The sequence below is a fragment of the Colletotrichum abscissum genome (assembly GCF_030869225.1).
Source record: "Colletotrichum abscissum strain IMI 504890 chromosome Unknown Scaffold_19.1, whole genome shotgun sequence".
NCBI lineage: Eukaryota > Fungi > Ascomycota > Sordariomycetes > Glomerellales > Glomerellaceae > Colletotrichum > Colletotrichum abscissum.
Genome location: NW_026850087.1, coordinates 751948 through 770943, shown reverse-complemented (window position 1 = coordinate 770943; position 18996 = coordinate 751948). Strand labels below are relative to the sequence as shown.

The window sequence follows — 18996 nt, the reverse complement described above, 5'->3', positions numbered from 1 at the left end:
CCGTTCCGTTTACTTTTCTTTCATCGACCCTGTTGAACATCGGGCCGTCTGCCTGTGATTTTTTTCAATTATAGGATAGTCCGTCGTAGAGTCATGTGTAGAGAACGTAGCAGAGAAGTTGCGTCCGCCACCTCTAGGTCTATTATCACGCAGGCCCCGCGCCGGTTCCGAAATCCATCCCCATGGCCACGTCAAGACCCTCCAAGTCAGCCGCACTCAGGTCAAAGTTCATATCCTGCAAGATATCATTCATCTCCGCGTCCGACAGCGTCAGTCCGGGGGTGCCCGAGGATGCAACAGCGGGAGCGGGCGACACCGTTGGGGCAGAAGTCGCCGTCGCCGTCGACGCCGGCGTGGGCAACGGCCTCGGCTGCGGACGGACAAGCACGGGCGCCTGCTGCTGCTGCCGGCCCGGAATCTGGCCCCTCGTCATCATCCACCCCTTGAACTTGCCCAACAACACAGGGTCGTCCGCGGCCGTCTCGGCCGAGTTGAGAATCATCCTCGCCTTGACCCGGATCGCCTCGTCGTCGGGGAACGACCCCGTCAGACTAATCTCCGACTCGACAAACTTGATCAGCCCGTCCTCGAGCTCGCGCGCGCAAAAGATGGTGGCGGGCTTCGGGTACCGCGTCTTGAAGGTCTCGAGGTACTTGTTGGTTATGGTGGAATCCGTCTGGAAGAACTTGACATTGCGGATCGGCACCTCGGTCGTCTTCTCGCTAAAGGGGGCCATGTCGCCCTTGGGGAAGGCATAGGGCGGCGCGAAGCCCGTGCCGCCTTGCTCGAGGGACCAAGCGTCGCCGGGCGGGAGGCCGGGGCCGGGCTCCGCGATGATACCAGCATCTCTCTTGAAGCGGCGCAGCCATTCTGCGTTATCGGCTGCGGTTTGGTTCCATGGGTCGTCACTGTTGGGGCTTTGGTTAGCTACACGGTACTTTGTATCTTGTGGTCTCCGGATTGAAACTTACTCATCGTATAGAATGAGGCGTGCTTGGAGTTGTAGCTCGGCATCGGACGGCGTATGTTGGTGGGGGTTATCAGCCGACATGGCCGCCACCGTGTATTTCTTCAACGTACGCGCCAAACGGCGGTAGCAATTTGCGTCGTTCAAGAAGAACGGACCCGTCTTGACGCCACGAGGCAGTGCAGCCTGATCGGGTGGCAGATAGGCCGCAGCCGTGTCGGCCGTTAAGAAGGAAGGCAGGTTTGCTTGGAAGTTGACAGGCGAAATACCGGAGCCAGAATGCTGCAGCGATTGTTGGCCCTGAGACTCTGGCGAGGTGGTCATACTCGACCCCGACGCAGAGACGGGCTGGTGGCGTTGTCTGAAGGCCGCGAGCCACTCCAAGTTGTCGGCTGCGGTCTGGTTCCAGCCGTCGTCGAATTCGTAAATAACCATCCTGGCCTCGCGCTGCAGGGCTGCGTCATCCGGTTCGATCCCCAAAGCCCTCTGCTTGTCCATGAAGTCCGCCAGGGAGTGTTCCAGCCTGCTGTAGTTGTGGATAGTCGAGTCGATTTTGGTGGTATCCGTCGATCGCTCGTTGACCACCACGATGTCCTCGGTTCGGGGAAGATGGGCTCGTTGCCGGAAATTGGCGAGCCAGTTGGTCGAGGAGAAGATACATCTTACGAGCCAACTGGCAATGTGATCCGAAGGACTGATCGAGACTTCCTCAACACGTCCAACAATCTCTGCTGCCGTTTGCTGAAGCTCATCATCCATGGCGGTGAGGCCCAGTAGCCTCTTCGCTCTAACGAACTCGTGGAGCTGATTTTCCAAAGGACAAGTCTGGAAAATGGTATCTTTGGAGGCTAGTTTCAAGGAAGACAGCCTGTTCTCAGCCGCTTGACGAATAGGACCGTATTTGGCTGATAGTTTGACTTCCTCGTCTGACATGATCAGATCACGCAGCCAGGAGAATTCGGACGAGATTTCTCGGATCGACAGTATTTCAGAGGCGAAAATGATACGACAGGCTTCCAGCTGCATCTGTCGGTCGTCTGGTAGGGTCTGGTGCTTATCGTAGTGGTTCTGCATAAAGTATGCCAGCTCGATTTTGATCAGCTCGTACGCGTTGCGAGGGGTCTCGGCTGGGGCGCCACTGGCTTTGTACGGATAGGGCGAGTTGCGCTCATTGTCAATGAGATCTGTATTACCACAAGTTAGACTTTGGGAGCTTGTCTACGGGATAGCTTAGGGGTCGGTGCATACATGGCGGGATCGAGTTCTCGACCATCTCGAGCACCGGTGCTTCAAAACCCCAGTCACCCTTCCAGTCCGCCATGGTATTTCCGTCACTACGGTAATGGTTGGCAATGTGTTCCACTCGCGAACCCCAGCTGTCCAAGACCACACCGCAGAAACCGCATCGTGACCGAATCTCTGGCGTAGCGACCTTCCAGGCCTTCATGGACCAATCGACAAACTTGCAGTCGTGGACGAGGCGCAAGTGCTGATTCAGATGATCCTTTCGGTAGAAGCATCTCTCTTGGAGCAGCCGCTCCTGGCATGCCGAATGATTGTGACTCTCAACATGGGCGTTGTCGGGATTGGCCTCCCCACAGAACACGCAGGCGAGCTGATTCGTCGCCGGGTTGACTGCTACAGGCCCATCAGGGGCACACACCCACCTCTCGAGGGAAAGATGGAGAGACTTCTCGTGCCGTTGCCAGTCGTGCTTGGTCCTGAAACTTTCGGTACAGAATGTACACTGGAAGGTTTTGGGAGGAGCGGCGAGAGCAGTCTTCTCTTCGACCTTGGTGCCGACTCGCCTCCTGCGGCGCCTACGGCCGCGGTTGAAAGACCCAAAGGACCCGAATGAGCCACGAGAGGCATGGGAGTAGGCAGACGCGAATGAGCCGCCACTGGAGTGGGACGTTCCATGGGACGTTCCGAGAGAGCTGGCGGAGGAAGCATTGCAGAGAGATTTGCCCGATCCGTCGTCGGTGAAGTTGAAGCTGTACGGGCTCGTAAGACCTGGAAGGAGGTTAGCTTCATGATGCATGTTGTTCAGTCAGATGGAAGAGTCATACCTGATGATGATGTTCTAGAACTAGACGCAACGGCCAAAGCAATGGCAGAGACAGTAGCGGGTTCGTTTTCGGGCGGGGAGTCAACCCAACGCTCCAAGGGATTCATGTTGCGCACTCTGCCGTCCGGCGCCGGAGTTCCTCGTCTCTGAGGAATGTCGATGGCACCGCTGTAGCTACGCGGGTGGGGAGAAGTAGAGCGAGGAGCTTGCGTTTTACCCCTACGACGGGCATTGGCAAGCCAGTTGGTGATCTGAGTTTTGTTGAGGCCAGTCTGGCGCTGAAGCATCTCTTTCTCTTCGTCACTCGGATAGGGGTGACGTGTGTGGGTGGAAAGCCAGTTTTTCAAGATACGGACAGACTCGCGAGAGAAACGAGCGCCAACTTTGGCCGGAGTAGCTGTTTTGGCTTGGGCAATCTCCACGGCAGGCTGCTCGGCTGAGGCGGTCATACCTCTAAGTAGATCTGGTGTCGATGTCTCGGGCAGACCAGCAGCGATCACGTTGTCCTCAAGAGTGCCACGAGGATGGTCACCCATCGCCGGCCAAGCGTTCAGAGATGATAGCAGGTCCATGTGGTCATCTTCCTGAACGGCGCGCGGATGGTCACCCATGATGGGCCAGGGGTTTTGGGAAGGGATGGCATCAGATGTGTCGAGGTCGGCCAGGCCGCCAGGCAAGTGCTCGGCCAAGCTGCACTCGCTGCGAAGAGCAACACAGGAAGTACAGTATGACTTGAACTTTCCCTCCTTGATCTGTTTGCACGAATAGCCACCAAGGATGCAGTTGTTGCATGGGGTTTCGGGAGCGAACCACCAGTCCTCCTGGGCGCTGGACAGTTGCGTGTCAATCAGTTCGAGGGGGTTGCCATCAGTCAGACCAGCTCCTGGTGGTGCAAGATCCCCAGAGAAGTGCTCAAGGGCGACGAATCCGAAATCGTCATCGTCGGCATTCTCCAAAACCAGGTCCAGATTGGGGTCGGTGGGTGGCACGTCCTGAGTGGGCATGTTGAAGATGTTGCCCACCTCGGTAGCGGCAGCCTCCCAGTTGACGAATTCGTCCATGCCCGTGTCCTCGGGGATGGTTGTCATTGTACTGACTGGCCCTTAATGAAGGGCGCGGGCTGATTTGGAGAACTTCCTGAAGGGCGTGAATGGCATGGGAGAGATCTCCTGCAGATGGAATTGCAGATCGATAGGGCGTAGTGGTGCTCCAATGTGTCGCGTCGATGTCGATGGTGCTTGTCAGTCGTCAAAGAGACCGGAAGGGCGTCGGTGAGCCCCGCTCCGTGTAATCTTCTTGAACGACAAGTTAACAACCAAGAACGGTCGAGATGGTGATTAGGCCCGGGCTCTTTGGAGTCTGTGACAAATCCAAAGTCCCACGGAGGCAAATTGAAAAAAAGGTATAAGAAAGAAAAGGGTACAAGTCGGGACAGACGAGTCCTAGGCGACGAAATCTTTTATTCAAAAGGACTATCCTCCTCGCTCAGTAGATCGGATCAAGCCAGATGGATTCTGGCGTTCGAGGAAGCGTCCAAGTCGGAGTCACCAATGGTTGGCTCGCCAGACCGGGATTACAATGGGTCGTGTCATCAGAAGGGCGCAAGTCGCATGTCTTTTGACAAGTTTACTATGCACACCCTTCGGACGGGGGGGAGGGATCACCCCCCACATCTCTACTGCGTACGAGTCTGCGCTTGCGCCGGCGTCTTCCTTGTGCGTCTGCGTATGGTAAAGGCTGGTTCGCGTTCTGGCGGAGGGGATGCGGAGTGTAAGCAGTAGTAGCTGAGATAGGGCGCCGTCAGTTGGCCGGCGGCTTCTCATGTCATTGTGGGATTTAAGTCAAGATAAAAAGATCCTTAACATCAGATGCTCCCAAGGATAATATCGCTTTAGACTCAAGTTGCGCAGACTCATTCATCGTCGCCAATCGACACAAGAGGAGGGTGTTGATATCGTAAGTACGAACAGAACAGATCCTTGGGAACTTTGGTACTAGGACGCATACGGATACAGCATGGCAAGGCAATTTGCAGGGTGCTTTCTAGAACCATCATGCTGTTTCTACATTTCAGAAGGCTGAGGTGGTTGCAAAGGATGCAATGGACTCGTCGCCCTCAGCCGATAAGCTGAAGATCACAGCATTGGCTCGCTCTTCTATTTGGCAACTTTGCCTGCAGTAGGTTACTCCGCAGCCTACCCATCTCATGGTATGTTCCGCTACTAGTCAATGGGGGTGTTGAACATGTCCGTCTGACGGTAAGGCCGTTCACACCAGAAAACGCTGAAGCTAAACACTATAGCCAACCCTACGGGGGTGCTTCTACCCAGGCTGTTCAGCCAATGTCGTCCTTCTCAACATGGTCCTGTGTAACCGGTATTAATAATTGACCCGCCTTCTGCAGCCATCCACCCAGAACACCACACTTCAAGCCACGAGCAACTGCGCCGCCTTGGCTCTTGAAGGACACCAAGGGCGTAGAGACCGCATTCCCGTCTTACACCCATGCACAACGATTTCTTTCAACGTCGTTGTGTCGGCCGGGACCTAGATGAGCGGCTTGTGAGTCAAGGTCGAGGCAGAGTTGAGGTATATGACCATGACAGAGGTTAATCCTGTGAAATCTCTGAGCAGAGATGGGATCTACCCAGCCAGCAGTAATTAGCCGGTCAAAGGTGGAAAAGGCGACTTTCCACTATCAGGTACTTTTGGCAACCAAGACCGACACCATCAGACTTGATATGAGAACGAGGTGCGGTCTCAAGCCGAAGCCGATTCCGCGTTTTGTTCCCAGGCTTCCCGCGACTGTTTCTCCGCGGCTCTCCCATGTCCATGTGGGCATGAAAAATGCTTGATTGCAACTTGCAAGCCCGCCCGCCCGTCAGCCGCACCCCCGACGACCGCTGACCGCTCCCCCGGCCTGGGGGATGAGTCGAGAACTCGAGATACGAAACGACCACCCACCCATTCCGTCGGTCCAAGTTCTCGGCGTGCGCTAGACCCGGGTTGCTCACCCACTCCGGACTCCACTGCCGTACGAGGAGAGCCTCGGAGCCTCGAACAAAGGCGCTTGTCAGGACCCTTTGTCAATTACGGCTGCGAAATCGGAGGACTATCTAGGTCAAAGCTTACGGCGCGATGGCCCTTCAGCCGACCGAAGATGGCTTCCATCGGTCTGTAGCGGTTTGAAGTGGATAACTCGGCCGGAAGGATTTCTAGTATTCAAAATCAAGTTTTGGCATGATCACAACTGTCCCATGGGGTCCCCTTGGACTTCATCAAGAAGGAAGCGAGACCGGCGATCCTAAGAATGAATCAATCGGGCCAGGCGGAGGTATCTCCAAGTTGTTTTGGCCGTCAACATTGCAGCAGTGACTCGGATGAGCCTAGCTAACAAAACACAATACCGAGGAAAATAGTCTTATGTCGAGGCTTTGGAAAGTGCGATTCATTCGCAATCATTGGTTTCAATCTTGCTTAACGTTCATTCATGTACAGGCTAACTCTAACAGCAAATCGCGTCAACCGCTTTCTCAAAATATTCATTCCCAGAGGCCTGGTTGATGTACTTCGTGGCAAGCTCCTTCAGCAGCGTCATCTGCGTATAGTCCGCCAGACCAATCTTGTTTTCCCCGAGCGTCGGGTTGAACCTGATATATGCCGTCTTGGGGCCCTTTTGCCTGCTGTTGAGCGCCGCCATGTGCCTCGAAAAATCCTTACCCTTGGCTTCCGTATTGGTAGCGAACGCCATCACCGTCGCCGCGACCCCCGTGAGACGGAACCAAGAGTCGTTTGGCGACTCCGTCTTGTTGTAGCCCGTGCCGAGACTGATCACGCACGAGATCTTGGGCTCCTCGACCCCTTCTTGTGCTTCTCCCGGCTGAACGAGATCGTACCGCGCGTTCCACAGTTGATCGATGGGGTTGTTGTTCAAGAGTCCTCCGTCCCAGAACGTGAGAGGCTTCTCTGCGCCCGCGGGCCACTTGACTTCGGGAAAGTACGTCGGGGCGGCAGAAGTTGCCCTCGTCGCGAGACTCATTGTGATTTCGTTTCCGTGGCTCTTCATGAGGTTGTTTACTGTCGAACTGGTGTACATGTTGGTGTTCTTGTACGTCTTCATCAAAACCGTTTCGCCTCTGTTTTGGGCCGTTGTGCATACAAGCCTTGGTTCCAAACGTTAGAATCTTGACGTAGTCTGAGGTGTTATGGGAGTTTTTATTGACTTACAACTTGCCGGCTGCTGGATGTTGAAGCAGAGCCTCCCCCTTCAACCGCTTGTCGTCCTTGTCCAAGCCGAGTTCATCTACAACTCTATTGATGGCGGCGATCAAAGACGCGTCGTCAAAACGACTACTCTGCACCACGGTCTTGCTATTGTTAACCCAGGACGAGAGCGTATCTCCGAGGAATCCAATGCTCCAGCCATATATCTTGGGCTTGAAGACGTCCGTGGCAATGATGTCGTACTGCTTAATGGCCTCGGTGGCCGTCATGCGAAGTCGGAACAGCATGATGCCGATGATGCCACCTGTGCTGGTTCCGGCTGCGAGCTCAAAGTAATCCACGGGGAGAGGCTCCTTTTCCAGCTTCTTTCTCACTTGGACGCGGCGCATGAGTTCTTGTAGAATCATGAGGGAGACGACGCCGCGGACGCCACCTCCGTCGAGGGCAAGGAGGCGGGCTCCGTTAGGATGTCTTGTGGCAGGTGATCCAACCATGATGGAATTTCGATAAAGGTATTATATAGATGCGATGAGGAGAAGAAGATTTATGCTCAAGCCGCCCGCTGGGTGAGTTCGTCGAGGGATTCGGCCGTCATTTTATGTACATTGTTGTGACAGGCTTGCGTCGACGCAATTAGACAAGCAACGAATATGCGACTCGTTTTCTCCTCATTCACCTCGAATCTAGACCTTTCAGTGGCGGCTTCCGTTGGAGCTGATGAAGGCTTTACACGTCAATATCGACCTGAGCTGAGAGCCTGAGACCGGCCATACCGGGGGTCTGGTTCAGCTCGTCTGCGTGCGAATCGCGCTATCACCTGCCGATGGGGAAATATTTGATAGACCCTTGTCGGGTTATTCTAACACGGGCAAGTGCCACTCCCATTCTAGCAATACTTAATGTTTAGCTCTAGTGAGTGCGCTTCTCATATGCAAACTAAGTGGAATGTCTGTCCTCATTTGCCCACGAGATAGCCAGTTTCGGGGGGCTCAGCTCCTCGAAAAGGAATGGCGAGGGATAGCGTCCTACGACGCGTCTGGAATAAGAGTGACCACGCAGCAAGAAATGGCTAATTTTAAAACGAAGATGAAGTCTTTCCGTCATGACAGACAGGCTTCAACGGAATCTGGCTTTCAAGGAAGATCACACGATACGGCGCATGATTCGAATACATAGTGCTCATGCTATGCCCCAAGCTGGCGCTCAACTCGAAGCAGCAATTTCAATCCAAAGAAGCTACGATGTGATACGGGATCGTGAGTACGCTGCACTCGATGATGAACATGCGACATACTTCACTTCTTACTAATGGATGTGAAAACATCTGATACACGCAACATGATATACCGGCTCCCATTCATCACTATGGACGCGCCTTAACTCGAAGCCACGGCAATAAAGTAACTGAGTCGGACGGAATGGATGGTAACATGATTCTAATCACTTCCTTGAATCCATCATCAGAAGTTTCCCTGGGTCGTCCTTTATTCAGCTGCAATTTGAATTGACGATGGAATTGATATCTAATGTTGTGATTGTGACGATACTCACTGTCTGTTTCTGATGGCGGCCAGTCTACCGGCTGGAAAACATAAAGAGCTCACGAGTTCGACTATAGAGTCCGCGGGAACTCTCCATACTCAACCTAACGCTGTATAAGATGCACCGATTGAAGTTTGTGAGATTGTCGTCTTATTCATCATGATGAGTTGAGCTGAAAAGCTTATGGCCGTGGCATCCTTCTCTCCATGGGCACACTTGCCTGCCTCATATGCCTCAGATGCCGCATGCCAAATAAGACACAGCCCCAAGTCTCTAGTATGAAAGTTGCTTCGTTTTCCGCGACGGCTTCTGGCTTCCCAATGGCCTCCTTCTAAAGTCGTATCTGAGAACCCTGTCTGAGCCGTACCGAAATCTCACTCCTTCCCAATCGCTCTCATTCAATCCGATGCGTCGAATGGTTGCAAATTCGGGAAACATCCTTATCACAGACTCAAGCATCACTCCCATCATCGAATCATCTGATCCAATGCACCCTAAAGACCACCCGAGGCGTGAGATATGCTGTTGCACGTAAAGCATCGTGTAAGACTTGCGTCGACACAGTGGGCTGAAGGGAAGAATTCTCTCATATGCCATTTGACTTTCCAGGCAAGTATGTTTGCCCTGCCCATATGCTTTAAATATCCTTTTGACGCCCCAAAAATTGTGTCCACATAGTACACGTAATAATCTTTTCCAGATAAGTGGTATATAGAATGAGAAACAAAACACGCCCCGCGCCACGCCATCCCAAATTACAAGTGAGGCCTGGACTTGACTCTCATTAGGTTTGATGGAAAACCAAAAAAAAAAATCAGCTCATGATGGCGGCATGGCACTCGGTCCCGATATTGGGCGTCTCCAAGTTCCCCTTGGTCTGGTTCCCCGGCTTGAGGTAGCAGTTGCCCGGCGCCTTGCCCTCGACGGCGCCCGCCCTCGTCGTCCACAGCGGGATGAAGCTGACACCCGTGCACGACGCGTTGCCCTCGAACCCGGGCTCATAGTTTGTGAAGGATGCGCAGGCGTCCATGCAGTTGTCAAAGTTTGCCGTGAAGAGCGACATCAACGGCGAGTTGGGTGCGTTTTTGTTGCCTTGAGGTGGCATGTCAGTAATGCGCAAAAAGTGAGATGGGATCTCTCAGGTGCACTACTTACAGTACATGGTGAACGTCTTCTTGCCGAAAAAGTCAGTCGTGTACGTCTGGCCAGTCGTCGTCTCGCTCGAGTCGGTGCAGCCGTTGGTGAGGGCGTTGAACCCCGTAGCCGTCGCTGAGGCGCTCGTCACCGTCACCGTCGTCGTCGCCGTCGTTCCGCCGCTCGTCGCTGACGCCGACATGGCCGCCAGCTCCTGGATCGCGTTGTTGGCCCGGCTCGCCTCAACGCCGGTGCCGGCCGCAAGACCGATGACGGCGGCCGCCAAGACGGCGATGATGACGGAGAGGAGGAAGACGAGGAACGTGCAGCCGCAGACGGTCTTTCTGGACTTTTGAGGGGCAGTCTCCCCGGCGGCGTGGTTCTGGTACTGGTTGCCGCCGTAGACGGACTGGTCGACGCCGGAGGCCGGGTACCCGTACGTCGAGCCCTCCTGCTTCATCGGCGTCACGGGTTCTGGCTGTGGCGAGGCCGAGTACGACTGCTGGGGTGGCGGGTGGTAGACCTCGGGGTACTGATGCTGAGGTGCCAGCTCCGGGCCTTCATCGTACTGGTGCTGTGTTGTAGCCATGATCAGTTTTTCGGTGGATCGAATAAGATCTTTGGTGAAGCTGTGAAGAAACCAAAAGAGACGGGGAAAAACCGAGAGAAAGGAGAGCCAAGAGGAAGGGGAAAGCAACCAAGCGGGGAACTTACCCTGGGAGCCATTTTTAAGTACTTGACTGTACTCATAAGAGGCAGAGAGAGAGGGACAGACAGACAGGCACCAGAAAAGAGCCGGAAGGATTGGACAAGGTGCGGGACGGGAGAAGCATGAGCTGGGATCGAGAAGGAGGAGGAGCAGGAGGTAGATCAACGAAGGAGCTGGAGTGGCCACGGGTGGAAAGACATGTTAGTCTAGCGTTGCAGTAAAATCTGACTCCGGGCAATGGCCCCCCATGTTACCCATCCTTTGGGCTGATGGTTGAACTCTCTTCAACGTCTGGGCGAAGAGTTACCACGGAGTGATGAGCGTGATGGTGAGAGTGAGAGTGAGCAGGGCATGGCATGGCTACCTAGCTTGCTACACTAGTAGAGGGGGGCCAGCACGGGTCGCCGGATCCAATCCTTGAATCGACCACACTCTCGCGTATGTAAGAAGATAGATATTGCAGGGGTCCCGAAGAACGGGGTCGAGACCACCACCGCTGCGGGCACCGGTGGATGGCTGACGGGCCAAGGACAAGTAGAAGAAGGTGAGGAAGAAGAAACTTCAGACGGGACCAACCACCATTGGTGATGGAGCTGACGGGCTGAGGCTTTGCAGGGTTCCAGTTGCCTACGTGGGCGCTAAGTTCTCTCCTTTCAAATTTGCCGTGGTTCGTAGGATTTTAAGAAACGAAGCTTGTACTCCGTAGCGTACGCAGTAACATGTAAAATAGCTCCCAGTTGGCGCTTCCTTCGCATGGGTTAGCCGCGAGGAGCACACCAAGAGTCGCACAAGCCCCAGCCACGAAAGCTTGACAGGAGCGTTTGTGCGCCGTTGCCCCTTGGGAGACTTGGTGTTGGAGAGCTCGGCGCAGCAAAGACACATGTTTGTGATTTCTGGCCACAATGTGTCCCGGCACCGGATACGTCTTCTGCGGGAGAGACAAGCGTTAATGATACCATGCAGGCGAGCGGATCGCCCCAGGCAGCTCTTATGCGCTTCTTTTAGTCGGGTACGAGATGGGCAGAAGATATCTATCACGCCCTCTGCCTCTCTCTCTTAAGGAGGGAAAAACTTGCCTCAAAAGGACCATTGCCTCATGGATTGGCATCAATGATTTCCCAGAACAATTGGATCCGCGGAAAGGAACCAATGGGGTAGTATAGTCAAAGTTGACAAAGCAGAGAGATTGCCAACTCAGTAATGAGCATCACGACATTGTGCTCTCTGGGTTGCTAGTGCTTACCAGCTGTGGGACACAGTTTGACAAGGGCCACCCATGGATGCTACATTGCTACCACATTCGACTTACCCAATAACAGGGTCTGTGGGAACGGCGGGCCTGCGGGCTGAATTGGTGAGGTTACAATTGATTGCCTATTGCAACGCTGAGCGTATCCATGATTCCGCACATTCTCAATTGTCGATGGCCGCCAGATCTGAGGTTTACCTCGTCAATGGGAAAACCGAATTGCTTTTTCAAGATGGGCATCCGTATAAAGTAAGGCAAGATGAACGCTAGCAAAGGGTCCGGGATTAGAAGGTTGAATGAAAGGGACTAGCTAGTAGACATAGTCAACCACGCCGTTGCGGCGCCTTATTGCGCCTGGGATCGTTTTTAGCAAGAGGGCCGAAGCGGCAAGCCCTTCCCGTGGATGGAAAGGTGGCACGCCGCACGCCGCACGCCGCACCACCATCTCTATTCTCTCCTGGGCTGGACCGCTGGGCTGCCTCGTCCGCCCGTTTGCTCAGGAACTCGCGCTTCTTGAGGGCATGGGCGCTCCCGTTGCCAGGCTGGTTGGTGTGTGTGGTTACTGGTGTGTGCGTGACCACGTTCGTTATGGAGACAGAGGGGAAGAGGAGATGAAAGGCTATCTTCATCTCTATCTCTGGGCGAAAGGGTGGAACAGTGTACTCCGTAGTTGTGGGGTTATCAACTTATCACCCACAGGCTTTCTTCCGGATGTTGAAGAACTCCGAAATCAAAAGATGGAGGTTTCTGCTCAGCGCCTGCGGCAAGATGCAGAAATTTTGAAAGGGGAAGTAGATCAACACACGATACCCTGTAGTCGCCGACGTGGACTGGGGTGGTATGGTCCATCAACGCCCGCAGGCAGTGCTTACTACGTAGAAGTTCGAGTCTTGGAGATGTATAGATCGATCTTTTATCGACTCTTTTCGTTGACAGACGTTGAGACGTTGCTGATGAACCAGCAAGCATCCATATCCTCTCCAAGACCCAACTCTGAGCGGTTTGTGAGGGAGAGAAATACGACGCATGGACAACCAAATAATCCAAGAGCGGGAAAAGGCTTCTCTTCTGGGATGGCCCTGAGAGATTGGCCTGAGCTCATCCCCACCCCTGGCCGAGTCTGCGCCTCTAGCAGGATAACCCCCGGCGGTCCGACTAAGCTTCTTTCAGCCGTACGAAGCAGCCGTCCAATCGCCCCTCGGAGGAGCTGCTGGGGTTCTTAACCGCCAGGCAGACCACAATTTCGCCAACAGAACCCGAGGAGAATCACTAATCATGAGTATTTTCAACATCCGCATCGGATCGGGGGAGAAGGATTGTCTTCGCCGAGAGGGAGTCTCGTCAATCTTGTTTAGTCTTTGCGAAAGAGCTTTGCTCATCGACGCTCGGCCCATGGCCCAACCCAGCCGAGAGGAACTTGCTTCCAGAGATATGATAAAAGGGTGACCTCACCTCATTTAAACGTCAGCAAGACCATGTGACGAGCCGTCCTCATTTCTCGTAATCCTGCGGCACAGCAGCAACAGTAGAGGCTATGCCACCACGGTTCGAGAGCCATTGTTCCCATTGTGGTTGGTATCTGCCCTGCCCAGCTTGTTCTTTTTTGAAGGTCCAGACGGGCTCATCTTGGAAATTCCCTGAACGTCCCAGGCGAGCTTGAGCGGCACAAGCAGCCATAGATGTCGCGGTAACACCTTTATCCCCTCACAACTAAGTAAGTACTTAGAATATCACTTGGTGATGACCATTTTCTCCCAGGGTCATCGAGATTATAACTGTCTGCATCCGACATTGCAAGTCGCAAGCTGGGTCGATACAGATGCTCCTGCCAGCGTGTTGTGAAGCTGGTATCGTGAAATCAGCTAGGATGACCTCAACATCAATTCGCACTCCTAGGGTTTGTTCCTTCATCGCCGGACCCATGAGCATATCTCAATTAAGCTCTTGGTCCTGCACCTCTACATTGGGCCCCTGTCAGACACAGTCTTCCCAATGGCTGGAAGAATATCCTCCTCCGCACAGAAGTCCCTTTCGCTTCGCGACCCCCGTTGGTTTAAGGCAGACTTAACTGAAGTCACAACCAACTCTTTTGCCAAGCTTCATCGAAAAGTCATTTAAAAGGGGGCCGCTTCGTCGCTCTGAGCTTGAGTTACTATGTGAAAGACAACACCTGCAACTTACAAGTACCTCCGCCCGGCTCCCGGAAACATCATTAAACTTCACGCCCTGAGCAATCCTTCTGTTACGATGAAGACGTTGTCGCTCCTTCCCGCCGTCTCGGCGATATTGGCTCTCGTCGACGCGCAAACGACCGCGACATCGACCTCCAGCGTGCAGGCTCCTCGAGTTACATCATCCGCTAGAGCTTTCTTTATCTATGATACCCATCCGACCGGGAGTCTCGAAGCATCTGTCGTTGCGTACGAGCGCGAGACGGCAACATACCAAGTTGTGTGCCCAACGGCCGATGCAGCCTGCCAAAAGGAGGGTTACTGGCCGGCCAACGTCACCCACATTGAGGGCTCTAGCTGGGTCGGAAGCAATACGGCCACGTCCGGCATCGTGAAATATTGGGACTGCCGGCTCGGCACTGGCGGCCGTCCCGTGATTTCAGATCAGTATGGACGGTGCCACGTATCAACGTCAACCCCCTCGCTCAGGACCGGGACTGTGGATGAGGAGCTCGCCGTCAACACATGCTTTGTGGAGGCGCGCTCTGTCGTTGTGGCCATTACTGCAGGATTGGAGAAGGTCGAGGCAGTCCACCCGATACTCACGGAATCCGAGTACGTTGGGGCTTGGGAAGCTTCGTCTCTAATGTCTCTGATGAGTTCTCGAAGTGCGACCGGAACGTGTTCGCCCTTCACAAGCCCTGCGCCTTACACCGGTTCTCTTGTCACGGGGAGCTCAAGTTCGTCGTTACCTGCGGAGACAGGTGTCGCAACTGGTACGGGAACGGGTGTGGGAACGGGCTCGACGACAGGTGCGGCAAGTGGCACGGCAACAGGCACGGCGGCGACTGGTGCGGCATCGGGTGCGGCGACTAGTGTAGCTTCGAGTATGTTGATGTTGCTTGGAGCGGCGTTTGTGGGGTGTGGTACTCTTTGGTGATCGGCACATCAAGTGATGGGATGAAAGCTACGATGGAGTAAAGTAGCATCCATGTAGCAGATCAAGACATGGCACCTTGGTGTTCAGTCATCATTGCCGCTAATAATATGGTATACCGCCGCGTGCCAAAGGCCAATCTACCCCGCGATCCTGTGACAACATCCGAGAAAGGTCGAGACTGTGCGCGCGATGCCGCAGTCGCATGTGAGCTTCGGGCCGGGAGGGATGAAATGTCAGCCGGGCTTCTTGACAGCTTTCTGTCGTCGGAAACGCGCCGCGCGAGACAAACAAGACAGTGGCATGACAAGGCAAGGCTGCGTTTGTTACCCCGCCTGTTCGAACTTTGGATACGAATGCTTCGGGACGTCCTCCTCTGGACTGTTGCCGGGCGCAGGGATTAAGCTTTCTAGTTCCCTCTGGCCAGTTTCAAGACGGCTTGAAACCCGGTGCCGTCAGTAAAGTTGTGCTGAACACGTATGCCTCCATCGCGAATCTCAAATCATGTTGCGGCTGTTGATTGGCCGCCGGTGGTTTGGGTTCGAATGCGAGTGCTTCTTGCAGCTTGTCTGTGGGCAAAGGTTGAAAGTTGGTGTCAAAAGTTATCAAGTAATTATCCTGTCTGTTTTGAGATGGATAGCAAAGCTAAGATTGATGGCTTTGTCGATGCTGGTTATAGAGTCTCGGTTTCGTAAACGCCGTATAGGAGTTGTCGTCTCAACAACTTGAGTTGGATGCCAAGGAAGGAACACAACTAATAGGACTAATAGTGCGCCCTACCTGTAGATAATCCAACTCAAACCTCGGTTGCAACTGACAAAGGCAATCAAGGTTCAGCTCGGAATTGAGGCAAGCCGCAAGTCGCAAGAACGGAACGCAGAGTGAGGTAGCATGCCGAGTGGGCCTTAATTGCTTACCTAAAGCCAGCAATTGCCTGCGACTGGAGGGGGGATTCAGGGTCGGGAAACAGCTCCGGGGGTGCTAGTTTCATGCATGTCATAGCTTTCGGTAGGTATTGCTGTGAAGATCTTCCATTGTCTGTCTCTATCCGTACGGGGAATATATAAGGCAAGGTACCGGGTCTCGAGGATGGGTTGCTGGCATATACTTTGATTTACTATCGATCGAGTTGAGATGGATTCGAACCGAGGCGGATGGTCACGAAAATAGTGACATCTGATGCACTCGAAAGCGAGGCACTAGCAGTCTGCAGTGTCCAGAAGAAGGCCTGTTCCCGTGTTCCATGGACCATGGCACTCAAGGCCGTGGCTAAGCCCCCATGATCTCCATCGGAGCACAGACAGCCCCAGAATCTTGAGCCTCCAGTGAGGGAACGGAGGCAAGGAAGGATCTTTGAAGAATCAGACACTTTGCTGTGTAGGGTGCATGGGAAAAGCCACACACAACAGCCAACCTGCGATCCCAGAACGTACATACTTACGTACCTACCTACCTAGTAATAAGGTAGGTACGGATAGTGGAAGAGCTCTCTCTCTCTCTCTCTCCCGGCCACACGTCCCGGATGGTGGCGCCTGCCAGATCCTGGGTGGCCATTTCTTATTGGCATATTTTCTTTCCCGTCCCTTCCCTCCAGCAGCGCAGCTCCCCAGTCCAGTCACCTTCAGCCTCCCTTTCTCACTTGTCGACATTCCTCTGCCTCACGCCTTGCTGTCTCTTCGCCTGGCCTGATCTTGCTCTTCTTTTCTTGCTTTTCCCGCCCCGATTTGCACTTTATCCATTGACTTGTGGCCACTCACACTTCGCCTTTCCATTTTCACCTTCCAACAGGCTACGCCGCTTTCGACCTCCCCAGTCTTTGTTTGCCCCCCCAAGGAGCAATATTTCGTTGGGCGTCAGGTGCGCCGCAGCCCAGCGTGCGATGCGACAAGCTATGTTTCCTCGACTACAGCTCGAATAATGCATTGCGTACCGTTCAACTCACCGTCGAACCGGCAATTCACAGCACCTGACCCCTATCTGTCTTTCTGCCAGCTTCTCCCATCTCCAACTTTGGCTCAACCCCGTCTCGGGTCTTGTACTCCCTGACGCGCCTCTCCTCTCGATAGGACGTACGACACCCATCACCCGCTACGCCTCTTCCACCTCTCTGGCGGGTTTGGGCTGTCTAATTCGTCCAACCTGCTCACCTCAGCCAACAACACATCTCTCGCCCTCGACGCCGCTGAATGACGACAAACCCGGGCAAGCGACGACACTCGATCTCGACTTTGGCAAATAGAAGCTCTCATCCGACCCCTAGCTCGGAGCTCTCCACCGATCTGCGCTCGTTATCGTTCCCGTCTCCCCCTGAGCTACCTGCTTAGGCCCCGCCACATACCGCTTCGTCCTATCTTCCACAACCCCTCCCCGCCCATCCCAAGCTTTATCGCGACTACCCACAATGCCTACCTACCTCTGCCACGGATTTCGTTGGGACCGTCGAAGCATCCGCGTCTTTGTCGTCGTCCAGAACATCGACGATGCTGCCCCCGAATGGATCATTGCGCCAAACTCGTCTCCTGCCATCCTCGAGTCCTTCTACTCTCTCTTCGACTTCCTTCCCGAGCCCATACCCGACGAAACCGAGGCCCAACGTGACAAGAAGAAGCGCAACAAGTCCAAAGCATCCAAAGCCGCCGCACTGCGCAACGAATACGATGTCCCAGCCTCGACCGTGCCGCCAGAGGAGGATGATGTCCTGCAGAACGACTGGAGTGCTGTCAAGCTGCTCGAGGAGTATGACCCGACTGATCTAAGCTATGTCAGCCGTCCCTACGCATATGTTGCCGACCACGTAGTACGCATTGATCTGAGCAACTCAATAACGGAGGAGATCATGCGGTACGAAGAACGACTGAGCGAGACCAAGGCGATGGCAAGCGCCCCTAGCGATGAATTCTACAAGGCGAAGAAGAGTTCGTCAGGGAAGAAGGCTGGCTGGTTCGAAAAGCTGAGAGATCAGCTTCAACGAGGAGAGGATATTCGCTGGTACATTGTGGTATGCGGCGACGAGGTGCGCGATTTCCCTGAAGACATGGGTGCGGCAAGGGCAGAAGAGGAGGAGTTGGATAGGGAGGCTGAAAACGCGACACCCCGGCCCCGCGACCGCAGTGCAGGTCCTTCAACATCGAGAGGAGGGGCATCACCCCGTGAGTACGTGTCGAGCGTACCAGCGAGTCAGTTCGCAGCAGCCATGTCGCCGCAACAGCTCTCACCAAAGGAGGCGGGTCTGCCCTACGGCACACTTCCCCAGCATCCCAACATGGTTGGCAATTGGACGGAAAAGGAGACGCCAACACTACAAAGCAAACCTTCAATGGACTTTAGGCCAAAGACACCCAAGGGCGGCGGCTTCAGAAGATTATTCGGAAAGAAGGGCGATGATCCATAGAGAGGCGGCCTCGGAAGACTGTTCGGGAAGAAGGGCCATGATCTATGACATTTATTAGAAGCTCAATGGTGAGCGTTCTTGAGGCAGCTCTCCACGACCTGAGCCTGTATTTGTACCACTGTACCGTGTGCTGTCTTAGGTACGACACGCCACGGCATCCTCCGTTTTAAGCGAACCATCCGCACGCCTACGCCGCATTTTAGTAGACACGGTTTCAAAGCGAAGGCGTTTACTTGTATAATTGACTACTTCATTGAAAACAGACAAGGAGAGGAAGAAGAGAGAGAAAGGGAGATTGTTAAAGTCTTCATCTTTTATCCCTGTTTGCTCCAATATCTTGCCGCACATCGTCCCGACACCCGCAACCCGCAATCCGCTAAACCCAGCCGCAATGACACCTTGGAGGATCCGCAGCTTTCCCTTTCACTAACAGCTGGAGTAGAGCAGGGGTTAGCTTGCCAAGATACGTCACTGGTCGTGGGACCTCTCTCGATCATCCTTCCACCGTTCCACGTATTTCAGTAGCAACGCGCCCAGCTCGCTCTTTCAAGACATCAATCTTAACCTAGCTCCATCAGCAACACCCACCTTCAATGCGGCGGAA

The 18996-nt window shown here is 54.1% G+C and overlaps 8 protein-coding genes across 8 annotated transcripts; 3 read left to right on the top strand and 5 right to left on the bottom strand.

Moving 5' to 3' along the window:
* Positions 1-145: 145 nt before the first annotated feature.
* On the bottom strand, positions 146-4123 carry CABS01_08551 (uncharacterized protein; the record flags this gene model as incomplete). The annotated part of the gene is made up of 4 exons (XM_060541910.1): positions 146-908; positions 972-2151; positions 2216-2980; positions 3037-4123. 4 exons carry the CDS (start codon positions 4121-4123, stop codon positions 146-148), a joined length of 3795 nt encoding a protein of 1264 aa, XP_060402067.1.
* A 456-nt stretch (positions 4124-4579) lies between these two features.
* On the bottom strand, positions 4580-4858 carry CABS01_08550 (uncharacterized protein; the record flags this gene model as incomplete). The annotated part of the gene is made up of 1 exon (XM_060541909.1): positions 4580-4858. The coding sequence occupies one exon, from the start codon at positions 4856-4858 to the stop codon at positions 4580-4582; it is 279 nt and encodes a 92-aa protein (XP_060402066.1).
* A 1682-nt stretch (positions 4859-6540) lies between these two features.
* Positions 6541-7753, bottom strand: CABS01_08549 (uncharacterized protein; the record flags this gene model as incomplete). The annotated part of the gene is made up of 2 exons (XM_060541908.1): positions 6541-7198; positions 7263-7753. 2 exons carry the CDS (start codon positions 7751-7753, stop codon positions 6541-6543), a joined length of 1149 nt encoding a protein of 382 aa, XP_060402065.1.
* Positions 7754-9615: 1862 nt separating this feature from the next.
* On the bottom strand, positions 9616-10661 carry CABS01_08548 (uncharacterized protein; the record flags this gene model as incomplete). Its single annotated transcript, XM_060541907.1, has 3 exons — positions 9616-9893; positions 9957-10509; positions 10650-10661. 3 exons carry the CDS (start codon positions 10659-10661, stop codon positions 9616-9618), a joined length of 843 nt encoding a protein of 280 aa, XP_060402064.1.
* Positions 10662-12216: 1555 nt separating this feature from the next.
* CABS01_08547 (uncharacterized protein) lies at positions 12217-12522 on the bottom strand (the record flags this gene model as incomplete). The annotated part of the gene is made up of 1 exon (XM_060541906.1): positions 12217-12522. The coding sequence occupies one exon, from the start codon at positions 12520-12522 to the stop codon at positions 12217-12219; it is 306 nt and encodes a 101-aa protein (XP_060402063.1).
* CABS01_08546 (uncharacterized protein) lies at positions 12415-13116 on the top strand (the record flags this gene model as incomplete). The annotated part of the gene is made up of 1 exon (XM_060541905.1): positions 12415-13116. One exon carries the CDS (start codon positions 12415-12417, stop codon positions 13114-13116), a length of 702 nt encoding a protein of 233 aa, XP_060402062.1.
* A 1024-nt stretch (positions 13117-14140) lies between these two features.
* CABS01_08545 (uncharacterized protein) lies at positions 14141-15004 on the top strand (the record flags this gene model as incomplete). Its single annotated transcript, XM_060541904.1, has 1 exon — positions 14141-15004. The coding sequence occupies one exon, from the start codon at positions 14141-14143 to the stop codon at positions 15002-15004; it is 864 nt and encodes a 287-aa protein (XP_060402061.1).
* Positions 15005-17402: 2398 nt separating this feature from the next.
* Positions 17403-18392, top strand: CABS01_08544 (uncharacterized protein; the record flags this gene model as incomplete). Its single annotated transcript, XM_060541903.1, has 1 exon — positions 17403-18392. The coding sequence occupies one exon, from the start codon at positions 17403-17405 to the stop codon at positions 18390-18392; it is 990 nt and encodes a 329-aa protein (XP_060402060.1).
* Positions 18393-18996: the final 604 nt, after the last annotated feature.